General features: G+C 40.0%; 1 protein-coding gene across 2 annotated transcripts in view; it reads right to left on the bottom strand.

Moving 5' to 3' along the window:
- UNC13B (unc-13 homolog B) overlaps positions 1-24,295 on the bottom strand; it is a 237,686-nt gene that overhangs the window by 83,920 nt on the left and 129,471 nt on the right. Inside the window, exons 9-10 of one of the 2 annotated variants that reach the window (XM_059924994.1) lie at positions 14,025-14,339; positions 11,869-11,959 (exon numbers count right to left, since the gene is read on the bottom strand). In XM_059924994.1, coding sequence (XP_059780977.1) covers positions 11,869-11,959; positions 14,025-14,339 — 406 coding nt within the window. Of the gene's footprint in view, positions 1-11,868; positions 11,960-14,024; positions 14,340-24,295 lie in introns of those variants that run through there. The other variant, XM_059924997.1, reaches the window with a different exon arrangement.

Raw genomic sequence — 24,295 nt, 5'->3', positions numbered from 1 at the left:
GCTCACTGACTGACCTTCACAAACATAGTTTTAATGAACTGACAATGAAATAATCTGAGACAGACTTTCCTAAAGCGCATTCCTTGGAAAATGATTCCTACAGGATGCTTTTCCGAAACAGAGTTTCATAGTCAAAAAAGTTTAATGCTGTGCATTTTTTATTCCCCTCTTGAAGAAACAAAAGAAGCCTAAATATTTTTAAGTTTCTGAGAAGTCCTTTGATAAAGCAATCTGTTGGTGTTGCACTCTACTGGAACTCAATGTTTTCCACATTTCTTTCACCATGAAACTCTTTATCACATGATAAAGAATCTATTAACATTTCTAGAAACTGGAGTCCTGAGAAACACACTTTGAAAAACAGGGTTCTAAGATTATGGTGGTAGATAGTAGTGTTAAGAACATAGGCTCTGCAGTTAAATAGGTCTAGAGTTGAATCTGGTTCTAACTCTTGCCAGCTAGGTGACCCTGGACAAGTTTCTATCTTTCTAAACCTCAGTTTCTTAATCTATAAAATGGGCCTAATAACATAAGCCTAATTCATAGAATTATTGTAGGAATTCAGTTGGGTAATACATGTAAAGCACTGACAATAACAGTATTCAATAATGTGATTACTGGGCTTCCCTGGTGGCGCAGTGGTTAAGAATCTGCCTGCCAATGCAGGGGACACTGGTTCAAGCCCTGGTCCGGGAAGATCTAATATGCCGCGGAGCAACTAAGCCCCTGCCCCACAACTACTGAGCCTGCTCTCTAGAGCCCATGTGCCACAACTACTGAAGCCCGCATGCTTAGAGCCTGTGCTCCACAAGAGAAGCCACTGCAATGAGAAGCCCGTGCACCACAAGGAAGAGTAGCCCCCGCTCGCCGCAACTAGAGAAAGCCCACGCACAGCAACAAAGACCCAACACAGCCAAAAATAAAATAAATAAATAATAATAAAAAAAATAATGTGATTACTGTGATGATGATGATGATAACCGCGAGGACTATGGAAAGTAATTGAGATTAGAAGGAAAACTGTGATGCACATACTAAAGTTTTCAGTGAGTGAACAGGGAGTTATGCAAAAGTTGGGATCTAATTTCAACAACGAAGGTGGGTGTGAGAACGGCTTATGCAAGGATCTAGTAATGGCCTCAAAGTGGCAGAGAGAGCCAGAGAAAACCAAGCCTCACTCCTGACCCAGAAATACATGGGGCTTTAAAAAAAGGCATAGTCTTCATACAAAAGGGTTTTAGCAAACTGCCATGTTTCAGCCAGTAGAAAATGTATCTGTTCTGGTCTCAGATATCAGGTAAGGACTCCAAGGTTTGCCAAAGGACAGAAGGGGCCCAGAGGGCTCTTGTCCAAGAGAGGTCTGTCTGGTTTGTGAAACAGTAGTAGGGCCTTTCCTTAGGTAGGGCTTACCATAAAGTTTGAAGTGGGATGCTAAAAACTGTGGTTAAGAGAGGTCTGAAAGTATTGGGGCTTACTACAGGATTTGTATTGCAACACTGTGGTAGTAGCAAAATATTAGAAACAACTTAAAGATCCATCAATAGAGAACAGAGTGTACAAATTATAATACATCTACAGAAGGAAGTACTATGCAGCTATTAAAAAAATGCAGTAGCTCTATTTGTAATAAGGAAAAATCTCCAAGATGTAGCAGTAAATGAATAAAAGGTGAAGGACAATGTGTATAATATACACACGCACGCATGTGCCTACACACATGCTTATAAATGCACAGTTTACCTCTGGACTGATTCATAAGACACAGGTAACAATGAGATGGGGGAGGTGGGGACTAGAGGCCTGGAGTCTGAAGTAGGAGGGAAACTTTGCATTACACATATCTTTTTTATATAATTTTATATTTTTACATTTCTTACTTATTCGAATCATTCTTTAGTGTTTTTTTTTTTTTTTTTTTTTAAGTATTACAGTAGCAATGGTTAGGGAGAAGGCTGAGAGACCGTAAGAAAAAGGAGGGATAACTGTGGTCTCCACAAGGGCAATGAGCTGAGGTAGTAGAAGTTAAGACAGGCAGCCATGATCAGAGCAAAATCCTGGAGTTTAAAATTATAGAAAGATTGCTTTCCTTGTGCAACTAAGCCTAAGACATGGGGTCCTCAAGGGCCCTCCCTCATTTTCCCAAGGGGAATCCATTTTTTAGGGCTTCAATAATAGCACAAGATGGACATCTCTTTGCCTGGGAGAGAGTCACAAGTAAGAACAGAACTTGCGCGAGACGGCTGATTCGTTCTATCTTAATGATCTTTCTTGAGAAAATGCTGACCCATCTCTCAAGCTAACTGGCTGCAATCTTGGCTCTCCTGGGATGGCTCCATTTAAACACGTACTTTTTTTTTTTTTTAACATCTTTATTGGAGTATAATTGCTTCACAATGGTGTGTTAGTTTCTGCTGTATAACAAAGTGAATCAGCTATACATATACATACATCCCCATATCCCCTCCCTCTTGCATCTCCCTCCCACCCTCCCTATCCCACCCCTCTAGGTGGTCACAAAGCACTGAGCTGATCTCTCTGTGCTATGCGGCTGCTTCCCACTAGCTATCTATTTTACGTTTGGTAGTAAACACGTACTTCTAATCTATTTGCTCAGTTCCATCTCTTCTTACTGACTCTCCTCCGTCAGCTTTCTTTAGCAACCTAAGAGCTTCTGTCAAGGCTTCTTCATGTCCTACCTCCATGCCTTCTCCTTCACTGTCCCTTCCACCTGGAACACCCACCCACCTGCTGCCACTGCAGTCTCCGTTTCTAGAGCTAAAAAGTCTCACCTCCTCCCCCAGATTTTTCTGCAGCTAAGCCAAATAAGGTACAGAATCACATCCATTCCACCCACACTACCAACATTACTACCTCAACAGCATTAGCAATGTCAGACACTCATTAAGGACATATGGCCAGGTACTCAGCCAGTCCAGATACAGAGATGACCTATATGACCTCTTCCCTTAAGTTGCTGACAATCATACAGGAATGGCATAAGGGTAGCTACGTTCGTACGGCACTTACTCAAAGTCTATTGAACGCACTATCAGCTAAAGAAGTATAAATGACCTATAAACTTATGGGAATATTCAAATCACAAATAATCAAAGAAATGCAAATTAAAACAATGGGATACCATCCTTCTGCCAAATTTGCAAAAAATTTCTAAAACGATAATACTCAGTGTTGGTGCAAGACATTTAAATATTGAAAGTATAAATTGGAAAAACCTTTCTGAAGACACATGTAGAAGTTTATCACAAGGCTTTAAAAGGTATATAGTTTTTTTTTTTAACATCTTTATTGGAGTATAATTGCTTTACAATGGTGCGTTAGCTTCTGCTTTATAACAAAGTGAATCAGCTATACATAGACATATATCCCCATATCTCCTTTCTCTTGCGTCTCCCTCCCACTCTCCCTATCCCACCCTTCTAGGTGGTCACAGAGCACCGAGCTGATCTCCCTGTGCTATGTGGCTGCTTCCCACTAGCTATCTATTTTACATTTGGTAGTGTATATATGTCCATGCCACTCTCTCACTTCGTCCCAGCTTCCCCTTCCCCCTCCCCGTGTCCTTAAGTCTATTCTCTATGTCTGTGCCTTTATTCCTGCCCCTAGGTTCTTCACAACCTTCTTCTTTTTTTTTTTAGATTCCATATATATGTGTTAGCATACGGTATTTGTTTTTCTCTTTCTGACTTACTTCACTCTGTATGAGACTCTAGGTCCATCCATAAAAGGTATATACTTTTAAACTCAGCAATTTATTTGAATCTACTTTGAGAAAGCTAAGTTAAAGAAATAATCAGAAATGAAAAGAAACTTATGCATAACGATACTCATCATAATATTATTTATAACAGTAAAGAAATAAGAGGAATTGTTAAGGAACATCTATCGATACATGATGGAATATTGTAATCTATTAATAATCATTAAATCATGCTTTCAAAAAATATTTAATAACCCAGAATAAAGCTCACAAAACAATGCCTAAGTGAGAAAAATTCTAAGTCCACACACAGTATTGTCCAAATTCAGTAACTTTATATTAATGTATATATAAATTATACAACATAGCTAATGTTAATAGTTAATATTTTGTTGCTATTGGCTTTAGGTGCTAGGCCTTGGGAAACTTTGTTTAAAGAATTAATTAAGAGAAGATAAAGAAGTACACGGAGACTTCTGTGGAAATGCTAATGGGCTTTTCTGACGTCTTAAGCATCCATAAAAGATTGGCTAAACACTCTGCCAGGTTCTATATTGGGCTCTAGAACACCAGCAATAAAAACCATAGCCCTGGCGTTCAAGGATCTTACAAGTACTTAACAGTAAACAAGTAACTCCATTAAATGCCAATTTAGCAAAAGTACAGTAGTCTCCCCTTATCCTGGGACTATGTTCCAAGACCCCCCAGTGGATGCCTGCATATATGTATACATATGATAAAGTTTAGCTTATAAATTATGCAGAGTTAGAGATTAACAACAATAATTAATAAGATAGAACAACTGTAACGCTAGAGTTGTCCCTCAGTATCCACAGAGGATTGGTTCTAGGACCCACCATGAATACCAAAATCCAAGGATGCTCAGGTCCCATAGCTGGCCTTCAGTATTCAAGGTTCTGCATCTGCAGATTCAACCAACCAGAGATTGCGTAGAACTGTAGTGTTTATTTTAGAAAACCCACATATAAGTGGACCCGTGAAGTTCAAACCTGTTTTGTTCAAGGGTCAATTGTATACTGTAATAAAAGTTATGTGAATGTGGTCTCTCTCTCTCTCACAAAATACCTTATTGTAAAAACTTAACGCTTTTTCCATTTTAACTACGCACTTAAAATGTGGCCATAACTCTTTCAGTTTGAGGTATGACAGCAAAATTAGCATGAATTTCTTTTTCCTTTTTTGCAATTTCATGGATAGAAGATTCATCCTTACTATAGATCTTAGCAACTTCAGCATGTGATTTTTTTCTTATTAAATCAATAACTTTCACCATTTCACTTAAAGGAAGCACTTTACAGCTTCTCTTTCATATATATGAATTGCCAGACATATACACACACTATACATAAAAGATAACTAGTAAGAACCTACTGTATAGCACAGGGAACTCTATTCGGTGCTCTGTAATGACCTATATGGGAATGGAGTCTAAAAGAGAGTGCATATATGTGTATGTATGGCTGATTCACTTTGCTGTACAGCAGAAACTAACACAACATTGTAAGTCAACTATACTCCAGTGAAAAAATTAATTAAAAAAAAAAAAAAAGAGGAAAGGTAAAACCAAAATGAATTGCCAGCATCATCACTCTTGCACTTTGGGGCCATTATTATTATTATTTTTTTAAATTTATTTTTGACTGTATTGGGTGTTCGTTGCTGCACACGGGCTTTCTCTACTTGCAGCGAGCAGGGGCTACTCTTCGTTGCGGTGCGCGGGCTTCTCATTGCAGTGGCTTCTCTTGTTGCGGAGCACGGGCTCTAGGCACGTGGGCTTCAGTAGTTGTGGCTCACGGGCTCTAGAGTGCAGGCTCAGTAGTTGTGGCGCACGGGCTTAGTTGCTCCGTGGCATGTGGGATCTTCCCGGGCCAGGGATCGAACCTGTGTCCCCTGCATTGGCAGGCAGATTCTTATCCACTGCGCCACCAGGGAAGCCCTGGGGCCATTATTAAGTAAAATAAGGGTTACTTGATCATAAGCACTGCCATCTCGTGACAGTCGATCTGAGAACTGAGATGGCTAATAAGTGTTTAATGGGCTAGACAAAGGGATGATTCACATCCAGGGTGACATGGAGTAGGACAGCACAAGATTTTATCACACTACTCAGAACTGCATTCAACTTAAAACTTAAAAACTGTTTATTTCTGGGGACTTCCCTGGTGGTCCAGTGGGGTAAGACTCCATGCTCCCAATGCAGGGGGCCTGGGTTCGATCCCTGATCGGGGAACTGGATCACGCATGCTGCAACTAAGAAGTCCGAATGCCACAACTAAGATCCCGTGTGCTGCAACTAAGACCCAGTGCAGCCTAAAAATAAATATTTTTTTTAAAAAAGAATTGTTTATTTCTGGAACTTTCCATTTAATATTTTTGCACTGGGGTTGACTACAGGTAACTGAAACTGCACAAAGCGAAACCATGGATACAGCGAGGGACTACTGTATGCACAGAGTCTGGAAGCTTTACCCAAAAAACTGACACCTGACTGGATTTAAAAGATGTGAATGAAAAGTTAGCTATGTGGAGAAGGAAAAAGAGTATATTCCATGCATGGAAACAGCGAGTGCTTTGAACAAAAAATTTTACATGTTGGAAGTGTTGAGTAAACAGAGTAGCAGAAAGAAGTAAAACTGGAAAGGCATATAGGGTCTGTATCAGTGCCTTTCAAATTCTTTTTGCGAAGGATCTGGTTTTTTATTCCTAATATGTCATGGTCTGATATTTTTGGTCTATACCCCATTCAGTGAGACAAGGCCAGTGATCATGTGCTTGATGTCATGGCAATCCAAATTGCCTCTAAATGCTCCCTTTCAACTTCAGCACTTATTTCATCAGAGACTAGAACCAAACAGTTACTGGACTGGGCTTGTCCATGGACCACATTGTGAGTCACACTGAGCTAGATCAAAAGGTTTTATTATATCATGAAGACACTGTGCAGTAATTGAAGTATATATATATATACTTTTTTTTTTTTTTTTTTTTTTTACTTTCCTCTTTTTAAATCATAGTTCTACTAGATAATTTACAATCCTAAGAGAAAGGTACTATTTTCTCCCCATTTTCTGCATTAGGAAAATGTGGCTTATTAAGGTCAAAAAACTTTATTATAATGGTACACTGAGAAAAAAATATTAGTAGCTCACACCACAGGCAAGAATTAATTTCCCTAAAACAGTAAAAAGCTCCTAGGAATCAAAAGCTCAATAGAAAAATGGGCAAAGAATATAAATAGACTGTTCACAGAAAAGTAATAGCCTTTATTTATATGAAACATGCTTAACTTTACCAATAATAAGATATGCAAATTTAAACTCTACTGAGACACCATTGCCTTGAAGACAAGCAAAAATCCAAAAGCTTAACAAGTCACTCTACTGGTGCGTCCGGGAAGAAAAAAGTACCCTCATGACATTACTAGTAAGAGTATACACTGGTGATGGTACTGGCACAAAAACAGAAATATAGATCAATGGAACAGTATAGAAAGCCCAGAGATAAACCCACACACATATGGTCACCTTATCTTTGATAAAGGAGGCAAGGGTATACAGCGGAGAAAAGACAGCCTCTTCAATAAGTGGTGCTTGGAAAACTGGACAGCTACGTGTAAAAGAATGAAATTAGAACACCCCCTAACACCATACACAAAAATAAACTCAAAATGGATTAAAGACCTAAATGTAAGGCCAGACACTATAAAACTCTTAGAGGAAAACAGAGGCAGAACACTCTATGACATAAATCACAGCAAGATCCTTTTTGACCCACCTCCTAGAGAAATGGAAATAAAAACAAAAATAAACAAATGGGACCTAATGAAACTTAAAAGCTTTTGCACAGGAAAGGAAACCATAAACAAGACAAAAAGACAACCCTCAGGATGGGAGAAAATATTTGCAAATGAAGCAACTGACAAAGGATTAATCTCCAAAATATACACGCAGCTCATGCAGCTCAATATCAAAAAAACAAACAACCCGATCCAAAAATGGGCAGAAGACCTAAATAGACATTTCTCCAAAGAAGATATACAGATTGCCAACAAACACATGAAAGGATGCTCAACATCACTAATTATTAGAGAAATGTAAATCAAAACTACAATGAGGTATCACCTCACACCAGTCAGAATGGCCATCATCAAAAAATCTACAAACAATAAATGCTGGAGAGGGTGTGGAGAAAAGGGAACCCTCTTTCACTGTTGGTGGGAATGTAAATTGATACAGCCACTATGGAGAACAGTATGGAGGTTCCTTAAAAAACTAAAAATAGGACTTCCCTGGTGGCGCAGTGGTTAAGAATCCACCTGCCAGTGCAAGGGACAGGGGTTCAAGCCCTGGTCTGGGAAGATCCCACATGCCGCAGAGCAACTAAGCCCGTGCGCCACAACTACTGAGCCTGCGCTCTAGAGCCCGCAAGCCACAACTACTGAGCCCACGAGCCACAACTACTGAAGCCCACACACCTAGAGCCCATGCTCCGCAACAAGAGAAGCCACTGCAATGAGAAGCCTGTGCACCGCGACTAAGAGTAACCCCCACTTGCCTCAACTAGAGAAAGACTGTGCGCAGCGCAGCAACAAAGACCCAGTGCAGCCAAAAAATAAATAAAAATAAATAATAAAAAGTCCAAGAAAAAAAGAAAAAAAACTAAAAATAGAACTACCGTACGACCCAGCAATCCCACTACTGGGCATATACCCTGAGAAAACCATAGTTCAAAAAGAGTCATGAACCCCAATGTTCATTGCAGCTCTATTTACAATAGCCAGGACATGGAAGCAACCTAAGTATCCATCAACAGATGAATGGATACATAAGATGTGGCACATATATATAATGGAATATTACTCAGCCATAAAGAGAAATGAAATTGAGTTATTTGTAGTGAGTTGGATGGATCTAGAGTCTGTCATACAGAGTGAAATAAGTCAGAGAGAGAAAAACAAATACCAAATGCTAACATATTCACTTTGAATGCTAACTGATTCACCTTGTTATACAGCAGAAACTAACACAACATTGTAAAGCAATTATACTCCAATAAAGATGTTTAAAAAAAAAAAGAGTATATGTTGGTGGAAGGCAGATACCCTTTAGGATAGTCATTAACGCTTTTCACAAATATCCTTCCCTATCTATTTCAAGGTATACTGTACCACTTGCTTGAAGTTAGACATGGTTATATAATTTGTTTAGCCAGGGAAATGTGAGCAAAAGTGACATACTGTGTCTTTGGGGCAGAAGTTTTAAGAGCCAGAATGCAATCTCCTATGTTCTCTTTCATTTGTTATTTTTTCTTTCCCTCTACCACCAATATTGGCAATGTTCTAGAAGCTGGCTGATCCCTTAGCCTGGGTTGCAGAGAAGATAACTTGAAGCAGAACTCCTCAACATACAGGATGATAAGCATCATGAGCAAAATAAACCTTTGTTGTTTTAAGCCACTGATAAATGGCGAGCAGTATTTACTAAAATTACAAATGCATATCCCCTCAGATATACTTGCACGCAAGCAAAATGACATATGTAAAAGGTAATCATTTGCAACATGGTTTATTACAGCAAATGACCAGAAACAACCAAATGAACATCAACAGAAGACTAGTTAAATACTTGCAGTACATTCATACAGTGAAATATTATGCACCTGTTTAAAAAGAAAAAAATTCTCTTAGAGCTAATATGGAAGAATCTCCAAGTGAAAAAGCAAGATGTTCCCAGTGTGTATAGTATACCATCTTTTTGTTTCTAAAATAAGGGGGGGGGATTAGAAAATACATTCATATTTACTTACACCTGCATAAGGAAATTCTATAATAATAAGAAACTAACAAAAATTATCTTAGGGCAGATAGGTGGAACTTCCAATTACTCAGAAAAAAAAAAATTCTTGGTGCCATACTTAACTTCTTACTGTCTCACAACCTCAATCAATCTGTCAGCAAATCTCATCTTAAGTATAAATGGTATGCTTCTGCCTCTATCTTAAAGTGCTATCAGATCCTTCTTTAAACTCTGGCTTATCTTCCTCCTCTTGGGCACATCTAATCAACTTCCAGTTACATGACCTGTGTTAAGAATATATTTACTGTTGTTCTGGTATTCAATTAAGTTGCAATGGTTTTTGGTTACTCTTAAATAAACCATGCTTTTCTCTAAATGATTCCAAGCTTTGGCAACTGTTTTTAGCTATTCTTTTTGAGAGACTCTGAACTGCCTCTTAAAAAGTCATAAAAAACTGCTCCAATATATTCTTGTTTTTCTCATTCAGAACTTTTCTTCTACATGGAAGTTATTTTACTTTCCTTTATTATAAGAATTATGACCCTTACTCTGAAAAATTAGAAATAAAAAATTGATGGGAAATCTCTTCCTTATAGTAGTATGCCAACTAATGAATGTAGAAAGGATAATGGAAATAGAAAGTTACCATTTGGCAACCACCATTAGTGGTGGTAGATTCAGACAGGAGTCATACATGGATACTTAGCCTGTACATGGAGATTTGATGAGGAACAAGATACTGGCATGGTCTCAGAGTATTGTACCACAAAACACTTACCAATTACAAAAGGAAAAATGGTGTCAGAACAGTGGAGAAACCTGGCTGATACAAACATAACTAGGTGATTTTTTTTTTTTGGCTATGCCGTGTGGCATGTGGGATCTTAGGTCCCCGACCAGGGATCAAATCAGTGCCCCCTGCATTGGGAGCATGGAGTCTTAACCACTGGACTGCCAGGGAAGTCCCTTAACCAGGTGATTAAAGTTAACATTACAGGGGGTAGGACAGTTTGACAACATGTACTTTCTGATGCAGTTCACTAAAATGAGTCCAACATCATTTTTGTGTAATCCCTGCCAAGAAAGTATGGCCTGAGTCTAGACATGAGGAAACATTGGATGGACCCAAAATGAAGAATATGTTACCGAATGAAAGGCCTGTACTATCTGTTGAAGATGCGAAAGACTGAGGAACTGCTCCAGATTAAGGGAGATTAAAAGACATGACTGCTAAATGCAACATGTCAGCCCGGATTGTATCCTGGACCAGAAAAGAGACATTGTTGAGACAGTTGGCAAAATTTGCATGGGGACTTGATGACAGTATTGTCATTGTTGATTTCTTGATTTGGATAGTTATATTGTGGTTATACTGGAGAGTAGCCTTGTTTTTGGAAAATACAAACAGGAGAACATCATGCCTCCAACCTTCTCTCAAATGGTTCAGAAAAAAGATTAATCATAATGGATGGAGGGCGATGAAGCAAAAATGTTGTAAAATGTCAACAACGGAGGCATCTGGTGAGGAGGATATAGGAGTTCTTTACTATTTTGGCAACTTTTTTCTAAGTTTGAAATTATTTCAAAATAAATTACTTTTTAAGTGTGTTTACACATGTGAGCATGCTTGCATTTTTAGTATCTGCCAGGTATTATACTACCGACAGCCACCTGTCATCATTTAAAAATCTCCTTTCACTAACACAACATTGTAAAGCAATTATACTCCAATAAAGATGTTAAAATAAATAAATAAATAAATAAATAAATAAAATAAAAACCTCTTTTCTGCCTGAAAAGTGACTACTGACACACAGATAAGGACACTTCAAACTTGCAACGCTGCAAATGAAAAATATTTCTATTTTTACTTTTTTACACTGTTTTAGATATTAATGTGTTGATGTTTGGGGCCTTAAATTAGGGGAGCCCGTAGAAACTTCTGAACACTAAATTTCTGGCCCTGTAAAGGTCAGCCAGTGGTACTTGAACTGGCTGGCCAAGGGAAACAACAACTAATCCTAAGAGGCCTTGAAATAGTCTTCTATCCTAAACTCAAAATAAAATGGCCTCACAGGTGATAATGGTACTGAAAATAGCATTTAATTTTACTTTCAGGCTCTTAACCCACTAGGTCTACTTGATTTCCATTAATCAGCATAAAGGGAAGCCAATGGCTACCTGCCCATCTCTTAAGGCTCTAGCTTACTTGTCATGCATTCCCAGAAGCACACTGTAAGATGACTAATCACTGACTGCTTCTTCAGCACCATATGTCTCCCAATTTCAAAGGAAAAACTGTCCCAACTAGAACCAGAACAACAGACTTCCTACCTCCTGCAGCTGGAGTCGAACCTTGGTAACTGCTCGGATCCAGTGCGCTCTGGCTTGGGTAAATGGCGAAGATGCACTCTCCTCGGGAAAACTTGTAACAGAGAAAAGAATGTTCCTTAAAAATAAGCCCAGGCCACAAGATGACAGTGCTCAAGGCAAAACTGCCAAATACCTAAAATTAAAAGGTTTGTTGTATTCATGCCTATACTTATCTAGTGATTCAAGCCACTAAAACAGCATAGTCCTGAATATCCAATGTGAAAAAAATTCCTAAAATGACAAGTCCTTTTAGCTTTTCATCTGTTCCCTCTCTTTCTTCCCACTTTTCCACTCACCTGATGAGGCAGCTCATTGGGACAGTCAGGGATCAGGATACCAGCAGCAATGGCAAGGGCCCTAAGTCAATGACTAACATAGAAACCATGCAGAGAGGTGTGGAGTAACCCTCTCTCCCTACCTCTCAAGACCACCAGTCTCCCTTGAGTGTTCTACATAGCACCCTTGGGGCAGAATTTTGTTCCTGCAAACCGTTCCTGCTCCATTAAGTATTTTGGAAGGCTTTCCAATTCCTAGACTACATCAAAGTGCTAAGAAAAAAGGCAGAGCCCTTGTCCTGCTGTGATCTTGTTCCTTGAGCTGCCTCAGGACCACCCTCAGAGAAAGGAACAATAAATATAACAAAGTAGCTGTGAGACAGAAACACTAACCTGTATTAGAACAAATCATCATCAGCTTAACTGTAGAATAGTGGTTAATTCTTGGTGATGATGCTTCTCCTCTCTCTCACTGGGGTCTACTGACAAGGCAGTAAAAAAGGACCCACCATCTAGACACTTAAAATATATGCTAGGCTCTGATGCCACCTAACTGGTTCCATTGTTTTAAAACATTTGTGGGCACTTCTGAAACTGGCCTGGACGTCACTTGCACAGCTAGGATCTGGGAGGACAGAGCCCTTAGAGAAGGCCAGGCACCTTCTGCTGCTCGACCAAAAACTCTACCCAGACAACAGTATCTTTAAAGTCCAAGGTCGACAAAGAGCTATCTTTCCGTGGGTCGCCAATCCAGTAAAAAAGCTGGTCCAGAACTCAGTCTCCCTGATGTCTTGTCTACTAGACGAGCCACCAGAGATGATTAAAAATCAGGAAAACAAACAGAAAATAAGTTTCTACCTTCAAGTGGTGGAGTAGAGGCATCAACCATTCTCTAACTTTTACCACATAATCAGCATTCACTGCTCTGATCTTCTCATGACCTTGAAATTTGAGAATTTAAGTCACACCTAGCCCTTATCACTCTACCCCAGTGGTTTTCAACTAGGGACAGTTTTGCCCCTCAGGAGAAATCTGGCAATATCTGGAGGCATTTTTTGGTTGTCACACTGAGAGTTGCTCCAGGCATCTAGTGTGCAGAGGCTAAGGATGCTACTAAAATACTACAATGCATACAATAGCTCCCCATAACAAAGCATTATCTGGCTAAAAATGTCAACAGTGCTAAGAATGAGAAACCCTGCTCTGCCCCAACCTATCAGCAACTCACTGACCAATTTAGCTCAATAAGAACAATACTCAAACTCTGTACTAAGCCTCATTATGTGACTGTTAAAAGGACAAGTTTTAAATTTTTCTCCTTATGGGTACCAACTGCCAGACATACTGCTAGGCCCCAGGGAGACAGAAGGGTGGGTTAGATCTGGCTTCTAGACCAATTCATTAACTCTTTCCCAGTTTTGTCAGCCAGGGAAAAAAACAAAAGAAAAGAAAAAAACAATGTTCACAGAAGAAATTTAAACATTAATCGGGTGGGAAGCCTATTTCATTCAAAGCAGCTCCTCTGAATGAAATGACCTGCAAGGCTCAGGTCAGTTTCAGACTCAAAGGCTGTCATATGTGGGGTCAACTAGTAAGCCAAGAACTGCAGACTCTAGAAGGCCTGGTACACTGGAGTTAAAATGTTCTTCAGAGCTCCTCAAAATACATTGGAAATCACACCAAAAAGCAAAGGAAGCAGTGCAGAGATAAGCCTCAGTATCCTGATCACAACCACACCCAGCTGCAGGGAAACAAACAAAAAGCAACTGCATTCTGTTCAACAATACCATAGGGCAGGTACTGAGGAAACCATGTGAGCTCCTCAAGGTAACCATCACCTACCTCTCCTGGGGGCCTACGATGTGGTCTTTGTGTAGCACCAGATCTGGGGGTGGAAGGGTTGTAGCATCTTCTTTCGTCTCCTTGGGTTCACATGCTCCTCCCTTCTCCTCTTCATGTGCCACCTCCAAGGCTTTCTCTTGTTCTCCAAAACCTACTTGGCTGTCTCTGGAGAAGCTGCCAGAGCTGTGGCAGGAATGAATCAAGTCCCTCTCCCGACGGTCATCATCTTGTTCATGACACTGGTCTAGTTCACTCAGCTGAGAGCTTCCTTGACTCACATTACAGGAGGAGCCATACCTACTACTGCTGGTGGGGCTGTGAGAATGAGAGGAAGACACATCAGTAAATACATACAAACTAAGGACCAGAACAAAGTAATGGACAAATCCAGGAAATAATGATTCTATCAGTGGCAAGGATCACAAACAGGAGGTTCCTGGGAAGAGAGGACCAAAGTTCACAATCTAGAAGAACTAATCTCTGTTCAGCAAAATCACAACAGGAAAAATAACACAACATGCTGGGTTCTCCAATAGCACTTAACCTCAACCCTGCAATTGACTTTGAAGAATTCTTTATCTTAACGTGCTATTTTGTAAGTAGGTTTAAGAATTATTAAAATAGTCTGTTTATGCCTAAAATTCTCTACTCGGACTTCTTAAAAAACTTGTCCAGTGGCTGTGATTAAAGTTTTCTAATTTCCACAGAATAAAATGGATGGATGAAATCTACTCCCTTTTTCTACTACCTATTAAATTGAGATCCCCTTTTCTTCCTCTCCAATTGTAAATGTAAATGTCTGTTCCTCAGAATGAGCAAAGGAGAGTGAACATGTTCCTTCAATTATCTCTCAGCCATCTGTATGAGGTAATGGAAGCCACTGGGAAATGGAGGCTAGGACCAAGAAATTCCTCAGGGGAATGGTCTCATCAACATGAATGTTACAATGGTATCCCTGGCAGCATAGGGAGTGTCCCAAAGATGAACCTGCCCATCTATAGCTGAGTTGCTCTCAGGACATGGCTCAGTTTTGGACAAAATGGACACAGTCCAACTCCAAGATCTGAGTCAGGACCATATTAATGCATTTCTGTACCTGAAGAGAGGTCAGCCCACCCCTCTCTCAACCACCTGAATTCCCATACCCAGAAAGGACATTTGTTGCCCTGGTATAAGAGGTAGCAGCTATAGCAGAGAAAGTGGCAGTGAATCGTGACCAGAAAGATTACTATTCTAAGTTACTCCCTTAAGCCGTACACTGAATTTGGGGGATTCAGTCCTATTCAAAATGGAGGGACTTGGGGATGATCTATCAATACAAGATCTGTCCTAGCCCATTTGGATAGTTCCATCCCAAGTCAGAGGCCCTTCGTTTTACTTCTGGTATTCTGCTGGAAAGCCTCCGTGCAAAAGGACAAGGAATTTCCTTGTCAAAGAGTCAAGCTTTAACTAAAGGGCTTATGTTTACTCTTGGCCAAATGAAGATAAATCATTATTGTTTTCCAGTGATATTTTCCCTATGATTCCTCCCAATTATCTGGTATTTCCAGGCTGATTTCTGATTCTTCATCCCATGGCAGCAGGACAGGTACCAAGCCACTGTTCTGAGTAGTTCCCAGCACACATATACACATGAACATGTGTGCACACATACTCACATGATCTCCAAAGTACTTGACCAGCCTCTTTGGACTGGTTTGGGCCAGCGTTCAAGGCAGCATTCCTAAAATGCCCTGTATGGTGCTTCTTCTTAGGGGAAATAATAGTACCCTTCGCAGGTGGACCCTGCACAATGCTCCAGACTGAATAACTACAGCAAACGATAGCCCTGAGCTCCAGTGAGACTGTACTGAAAGCACTTATCAGACACCAGTCTCATGGGTAGTAAAATGCAGAGACTGGAAGAAGCTGTGCAAATCCATATGGAATATATATAGTATAGGTTATTCCAAGCCATCCTTTGCATTTTGTATTTTACTTAATACCCTCATTGCCACTGGAGAAAGCATCTTAGAAGACTTGGAAAAGCAAAGCAAAGTAGATCTCTCCTGGCTATTACAGATATAAGTGCCAAAGGCCCAAGGAAGCATTCTAGCCTATCATGTGGTTGTAATTAATATATGCCACTCAATGACTTGCTGCCTCTTCTTGCCCTCCCTTCTCCATTCTGCATTATTCAAGGCAGAGCAAACCAGAGTGAGTAAATCTCACGACCTAGCCTTCCCTTTAAGCAGGAAGCTCCTTGTTTCAATAAATGAATTACATTTGGCAGAGAGAAGAGAAGATGACAATATCCACCTATTATTTCTTCTTACTTAACCCCTAATTAACATGAAGCTCAGGTGCTGGGAAAGACACAGGAAGGATAAAAAGCAGGCTATGATTAAGCTACCACTAAGTCATTGCATCATAAATGGTCAATTCTTTAAAATCATTTATGATGCTTTAGTTGAGAACAGGCCTTTTGCTGGTCTTTGGTTCCTTGATGTCATGTAGAGCAACTGGCTGCTGTACATTCGAAACAGAGTCAATGCTAGCAGGCGCTGCCTCCTCTTCATGTGTTTCTGGCTGGTGAAGTAGCTCAGAGACAGTGCAGTGTTCTTCCTCATGACTCTCTGAAGGACAGGTGGGGTCAGAGAGGTTATCTTTGGTACCCCCGTGTTCTCCAGATGCTGGGATTTCCTGCTGGTTTTCCACTTCTCCAAGCCCTGAAAGCTCATGAGCACATATACTTGGCCTGGTCTCCAGCTGCCCAGAGGTCCCAGAGGGCTGAGTCAAAACCTTAGCTGGTTCAGCACTGGCCCCAGACATTTGAGAAGACTCCGAAGTTTTGTCAGCCTCACTGAATTTAAGGTCCTGATCACTGCTGATAACCAAAACTGGAGAGGAGGATTCTGCAGGCATTTGTTCAGGGTCCCATTTGTTCTCTTTCAGCCATGGGAATGAAAGATCCAGCTTCTTTCCAAACCTTAGTTTTGAATCACTTGCCACTGCACTACTCCCTTTCCCCTCATTACCTCCCTCAAATAGAGTTGACAACTTCTTAAAACTGGACATTAAACCAGTCTCTGCTGCTCTATTGCCAGAGGAGGAAGGCGAGGAAAAGAAAGAGCTCAGTGGTTTCTGATAGTCAGTAGCAGAGGATGGGAAATGGAGTTTTGGCCAATTGATCATGTTTGGGATTTCAAAATGAGGACTTGGCTGCTCCGTTTCCTTGGGGACTGTGGGTGGACCTTTCTGGGCATCAAGTATCCCATAGTTTTCTTTGGCACAAAGCACAGGTTCCTCCAACGGACGGTGAGAAAGGTACCCTTGGGTTTCCAGTGTGGCACTCCGGCCAACACTCGCCTCACTAAACACTGTAGTATTGGTTTCTAGTGAATTGGTTGCCTGTAGCTCTAAGAAGTCTTGGTTTGTGGAGGCAGACTGCATATCTGGCTCTGGCTCAAGAGGAAGAGGTAGGTGAATCGGAGGAGGAAGCTCTTTGGCAATCCAGGTAGGTTCTGGATGCAACTGTGTTGGCAATGAGATATGCTCTGCTTCCAATGATGCCTCTGTGTCTGTACCCTGCAACATCCCCATGTCTCCTTCATCACTCAGAGACAATACTCCTTGCCCAGTATCGTCCCCTGAGACAGAAGATGCAGCCTCAATTGTTTCAGAACTTTGGGGTTCTGGAATATTGTCAGGAATATTATTGTTTTCCATTTCAGTTGTTAGGTTAGGATCAGCCGTCAAGGTCTCCGAGTCTGACTTTGCACTAACCACAGTCATTCTACAGTCACTGACTATAGCTTTTGAATTGAGTGCTCCAAAGGTAGCTTCTTTCCACAAATTTTCGGGAGGTACTGATTCTTCAGTATCTCCGGAACCACCAGTTTGAAGCAATGCAGTAGCTGGAATAGATGATTCTTGTTTGTATGTCTCTGGTTTGGGACTTTTAAAAAGTCCAAATAACTCACCTTTGAGAGGCTGAGATGATGTACCAGAAGAAAAAGAGAAAAAGGAGTTTTTCTTTGGAGGTTTAGGAGAAGAGAAAAGTCCAGAGAAAGTTTTAGGAGGTTCAATTAAGGACCCAGAGAAAGATTTCACTTTGGTCACAAACCCTGAAAGCATTTCTACTGAAGAGTCCAACATTGATTTGTCTTCCACTTTATCTGCATCTTGACTCTGGAGGTGCCCTGTAAATCCTGGCTCCACAGAGGAAGAAGCTGGCTCCAGGATCTGTGTTAAGACCTCATCAGGGGCCTTTTCTAATGGCAAGTTCAGTGGGTCACTAGTAAATCTTACACTTTGGTGGTAGGTAGTACATGTGTCAAAATGGTTAACCTTTTCAACCAAATGGCTATCATGTGAAAAAGAGCTGGCTGGTGAGTCACTCAGAAAAGTTTCCTGTATGAAAGCCTCTTCTTCATGGGGAGATACCTCAAGGGTCTCTGGACCAATGAGCAGTGTTTCAGACTGTGCCTGAAATTGTTGCGAATGAGGAACAATGTCTTTTTGTGACTGACTTACCTGGAAATCTTTTAAAGATGTCCCTGGTCCATTACTGGAACCTAGTTTTCCTGGATAGGCATTTTCTACATTGAGCTCATCTGCAAGGGAGGTAACCTTAGTGGTGTTGCTAATGGAAACACAAGGAGCCATTTGCTGTTCATGAACTACCTCCTGGACTATGCTACCTCTATTGTCATTAGAACCTTCTCTAGTCATTGTATCACTCATGCCTACAAAAACACTTGGCTTCTTACAGGGCTGGGAAGTCACTGGAGCATCAGCTGAAAGGCTGTGTTTTTCCGCAGGAGTCTGCTGCTTTTCATCCAAAAAGGACAAGTTGAAGAAACTGAAAGAGCTATTACGAGAGGCATTCTTCTTGCTGCCTGAGTTAGCAGTGGAAAAAAAGGAAGGAAGTGTGAATAGCCCTTCTCCTTGAGATGTGGTTCTTGGTAGAGAAGTAGAGGCTCTGTTCTCAGATTTTTCGGATCCAGTCAGGAAAGAAAATATACTCTTTCTAGTTGGTAATTCTGGTTGGGATGGAGATGTTGTGGCAGTTGAAAAACTCTGGTCTTTGTCAGAAAAATGATCTTGTTCATTTGAATTTCTTCTGCTCAGAATATCTGATGATATTTTATCACTTCTTGGAACTTCTGTCACTGTAGACACACCACTAGTCTCTACTGAAGAATCTCTGGAGGATTCTTTGAGACATCCTGTTGAGAAAGATGAATTTGGTGACTGGTGGAGTTGGTGGTCTCTGGAGAGTGCCTCTTCGCCAGTCAAATGATCACCCTGGATCTCCCTGATTGATGGTTCCTTTAGCTCACTGTCATCAATAGTAGTCTGCTTGTTCAGATTTCTAACTCGAACCTTCCCTTTAGAAGAAACTGGTGCAGCAGGAAAGTTTCCAACATCCTGTTTAGTTAGATGTGCAGGATTAGGACTTGACTTGACCTCATCCTTATTAGTCATTGAAGAAACAGACATATTTTCAGTTGTCTGTTTAGGAGATACATTGGTTTTAAAGAAATCCCCAAGGGAATCAAAAACATTTGAAACACCAGGAGATTCATTCTTTTCCTGAGATGATATCTTTCTATTTTTATCACCATTCTTTTCTAAATTTGGTGATCCTTCTTTATTCACCTGGGTTTTAAAGAAGTTCAAAAATCCAGATGCCTGTTTCTCGTTTGCTACTGCACTTACTGAAGAGTCTTCTCCCTGACCAAAGAGTTTCAGTGCACTTTTAAATAATGTTCTCTCAGACTCTTTGGAAGACTGGTCCTGAGGAGGCTCACAATTCTTGCATTCATCCCTACTAAACTGTGATACAAGAGGAATTGAAACAGAATCAGCTGTAATCATCTTGTCATCTTCTATATCTGATTGAGCCTGAGAAGTTGTTTGGTTTACCTGGAAAACAGATTTTAACAAACTTTGTTTTTTCACATGAATGCTTTTATTTAAAGGGAATTCTTTCTTCATATTTTTAGTTAATTCTGGTCGCTGAACACTGGATACCATTTGTCTCTCTGAATCCTTCTTGAGAAGACTTTCTTCCTCATTTTGGGAGTTACTCTCTAGTTGCTTACTCAAGATTAATGACTGAAGACCATCATTTGTGATCTCTGCTAAGTTTGACTGCTGATCTATTTTCTGCATGGCTGAAGACTCTAAGGATTCATTCTTATCAAAATTCAAAGTACTTCCAGTTGAAGCACCCAAAGCAGAAAATGACGAAGTCACTTTGTTCAATGATGACATCTCTTCTGTTTGCTGTGGGATGTTAGTCATATTTTCAGGATGAACCAAAGAGGCAGCTTCTTCAGAAGAAGACTGGATCCACTGGAAACTGGAAAGGTTAACTGATGAATCCTTCACTAGAGTCTGATTCTTATCTCCCTTTATAATTTGATATTTATTTAAGACATGATTACCAATCGTTTGGGGCTGATTTCTGAGATCCAATGTACACTCAAAGTCTTCAGAACCACCCAGCCTTTCTTTAAAAGATACAAAATCTCCTTTTGACTTTTGAGGAGTATAGCCTGAAAAATCTAATGGTTGGTCCCTTTGGCCATAACTTGACTTTTCAAGTACTTGTGAAAACATTCCTAAATTTAGATACATTGGTCCCTCACTTCTTGGCAAAGCTACAGATAAATCAAGAGGGTCATCAATTGGTTCCTCTTCAACATACCACAGTAATTCGTCTTCCCTGTCAAGTACTTTAAAACTGTAAGCAGGAATAGTGCTATCATCTAATGTAATACTTGATAGATCATTTGTCTGTAAGTCACAATTCAAATACTCTTCATAAGAACAATCAGGTATAAATAAATATGCATACTGCCCAGTAGAATCAGTAAGGAAAGAATAGATATATTGACCATCGTGGAACATAAAATATCCATAATCTCCATCCTCCGATGGCCACCACACTCCATTTTCAAGACATGACAACCATTCCTGGTATTCATAACCAACACTTGAATAAACAAAGTTTTCATCCATTCTTAATGAGTCTAGATCAACTACGGGGCATGTACTCTTCTCATAACCTGAAGAACAACTTAAGTCAATGGGCAATTCTTCTAGTGAATTCTTAGTCTCATTAATTGGAAGATAACAAGAATTTCCATATAATGAGTTAGCTGCCCACATATCACCTCTCAATAAGTAATCTTCATTAAATGCTAACTGGTTGAATGATTCATGTGGTAAGTCACACCAAATGACACTGTTTAGATTTGTTCTCCACTCCAAGATATTTGCATTTTGATCTTTTTGGCAAAAATTTATTGCTGGATTTTCTGAGTCAGGCCACAAGAAAACATCGGCTGATGGAAATGTATTTTGATTCAACATATAATAAACTGGCTGAAGTTTTCTGGAATTTTTAGAGAAATCTTTTATATCAGAATCCCATTCATAAGAGAAAGGATTGTTCATCTCTTCAAAAGTCTGATAGTGGTTTGACTGACTAAGAATGTTAGTATTCAGCATAGGTGAATTTAACTTGTTAGAATTTTCATGTAGTTTTGCCTCAAGAGCGTGGTGTGGTGTCTGCCTCTTAGCCAAAGATTTCTCTAATAGGTCCTGCTGAGCAGTTGGAGTGCAGTGAAGTACACTGTTCTCAGAAGAGGGGAAATTCTTTTCACATTGCTGGTTTTTCCATGTAGGAGGGCAATAATGGTTATCAACCCAAGCATCAGATAATGGTATGTTTTCTTTAGGTAAAGATAAGCAGCTTTTTATGAAGCCAGAAGTTTCCTGTTTTTCATGGTTCCTCTGGTTCTCAAAAGTCACACATGAAGTAACAGGGATCTCATCCAAGGATAAATGCTTTTTTCCATTCAAACCCTTTAGGTCACCTAAAGACATGGACTTTGCTTCATCTGGTTTACAATCAGTCATACTGTTATTTGATATCAAATTAAATATTCCAGAGAATAAGCTCAGTGTATTATTTCTGTGAGGAGAGTCATCTTTCTTCACATTTAATTCTTGTTGACTAGACAAGTTTTCAAGAGAAGAAAACCTGTTAAACAGGCCAGAAAGGAGGCCTCCTTGGGTTCTTTTCTTGGAAGCTTTATCTACAAGTTTGTCATCACTCATTTCATCAACCAAGGTGGGTTTCAAAATGGTAGAAGTAAATGCTAACGAAGAGTCTGGTACTGTTGAGGATGTCACTTGTGTAAAATTCTTACTTTCTCCTAAAGAATCTGAAGGTATATGCTCTTTGGACACAACTCCAGGAATGTTTAAGGTATCTCTTTCACAGTTTTCTATTGCTGTGTGGTCACTTGAGTGTAATTCCTCTATACTCCCAAATTTCCCAAGATCATTATTAATATTTGGAGCCGAATCAGACTTTATTTTATTAAGTGTGACATCTTCAGGAGTATTTAGTTGGTCACTCTTATTAGATGTCTTTATATCACCAAATTTCCCTAGATTACTATGAATATTTGGAACTGAACTAGATTTTATTGAACTAAGTTTGGCATTTGCATGGCAGTTTCTTTGGATCTCTTCATCAGTGGTTACTGCTGAGCCATGAAAACTCTGGTCATTGACAGTTTTATGGCTGTCAGTGAAAGAAAATTTAAACAAAGGGAACATGCTTCCTTTCTCTCTTACATCCTGCTGCTTTTCAGAATGACTAAGAACTTTGAAAAACGGAATATCTAATTTTCCACTAAAGGAAAAGGAATGCCCACCTTTCTTAGGGCCCCTTTCCCATCCATCTTCCTCCAACTGGTGAATTTTCATAGAGTCTGACAAAGTCTCCTTTGAATAGGTCTCAGGAGAAGTGAGCAAAAACTGGCTAAAGGATTTTCTGAGTGGCTCAAGGAAATCATCGTCATCAGTAATTTTGTCCCCCTCTAATGGCTTTGAAGATGGCTCTTTATTTGCAGTTCTGCTGCCAGCTACACAATGATGTCTTAAAGTATCTTTGGCACATATTTTTGGTTGATCTGGTAACAGAGACAGATCTGTACAGGGTTCTCTTTCCAACGGACTCACAACATCATCTTTCTTACTTGCAGAATGAGCTAAGTTAGAATGTTCAATGGCTGCTTGGGAAGACAACAAATCCTCACTTAGGGGCGTTTGGTAGTGAGGAGTTTCTCTATCACTCCTATCTAAAGTGACAATGCTACTGTCATTGCCAAGGGTATCTTCCCTTTGATTTGACTCCAAACCACACGCAACAAAGTTTTCCTTTCTTGTTGGCTTGCTCTGGTCATCATCTTTTTTGGTTTCATCCTTTTCCAAAAAGATTTTTAATGGATTTAGCATGCTGCAAACAGACTTTATAACTGAACTCTGACTCTGTGAAGCAGAGTCCCTTCCAATAGTTTCTGTTGGATCCTGAAAGTTTAAACTTCCAGTTTTACTGTCCATGTGCTCATTTTCAGAGGTTTTGTCATGTTTGCCAACGTCCTTATTGTCAACTGTTTGAGAAGACAATGGAGATGGAGATTGTATGGAAAGATCCTTCTCTGATACTGACTTGGCTCTGGGACTAGATGGCGAATTAATCTCCTCTGTTTGATTAAGAGTTTCTGTTTTCTCTGGAACTAAATAAACCAGCTTTTCCACAGAGGTTGTTAGATGCTTTGTGCTTGAACCCACCTTTTCTGTGAGTGAACTGAATAAAGAACCAACAGCACATTTTACTCCATTCAGCTCAGGGAAAGAGATGGCTTTGTCCTTGTCATTCCTGACAATGTTTAAAGATGGTATTTGATCCCCTGGCATTTTCTGTTCTGCATTATTAACAGTAATATTGTGTTTAAGTGCTTTCTTAGTTTTTGAAAGGGAGCCAAATCTATTAATCTCCTCTTCCTTCTCTGCTAAATATTCTGACACTGTTTCTACCAAACACTGAAGCTCACCCATTGTATCAATATAGTCCTCCTTGGGTTCCTCAATAGAGGAAGGGGTCATCTCTTCCATGGGGCACCCAGACAGATTTCCAAGTGTGTCTGTAGCACAATTCATCCTTTGTGATGCGAATGCAGGATTTGCTCCATAATATTCTTCTGGAAAACCTCCAATATGATGGACATTGGATGGATGACATGTTGGTGACAGTAAATCTTCCTGCTTATCAGAAACGGGGGAACCCAGAAGTTCATCAGAAGTACTGCTGGCAGAATCTTCAAGAATATCTAATGGAGTGAAATTAGTGACATGCTGGTTTAAGCCAGATGACTTTTCGCAGTTCTTAAAACAACCAGGAAGATCATAATCATGACTTTCCA

The sequence above is a fragment of the Balaenoptera ricei genome, chromosome 6, assembly GCF_028023285.1.
Source record: "Balaenoptera ricei isolate mBalRic1 chromosome 6, mBalRic1.hap2, whole genome shotgun sequence".
NCBI classification, from domain to species: domain Eukaryota; kingdom Metazoa; phylum Chordata; class Mammalia; order Artiodactyla; family Balaenopteridae; genus Balaenoptera; species Balaenoptera ricei.
Note: the sequence above shows the minus strand (reverse complement) of the source record. Positions and strands in the feature narration are given on the sequence as shown.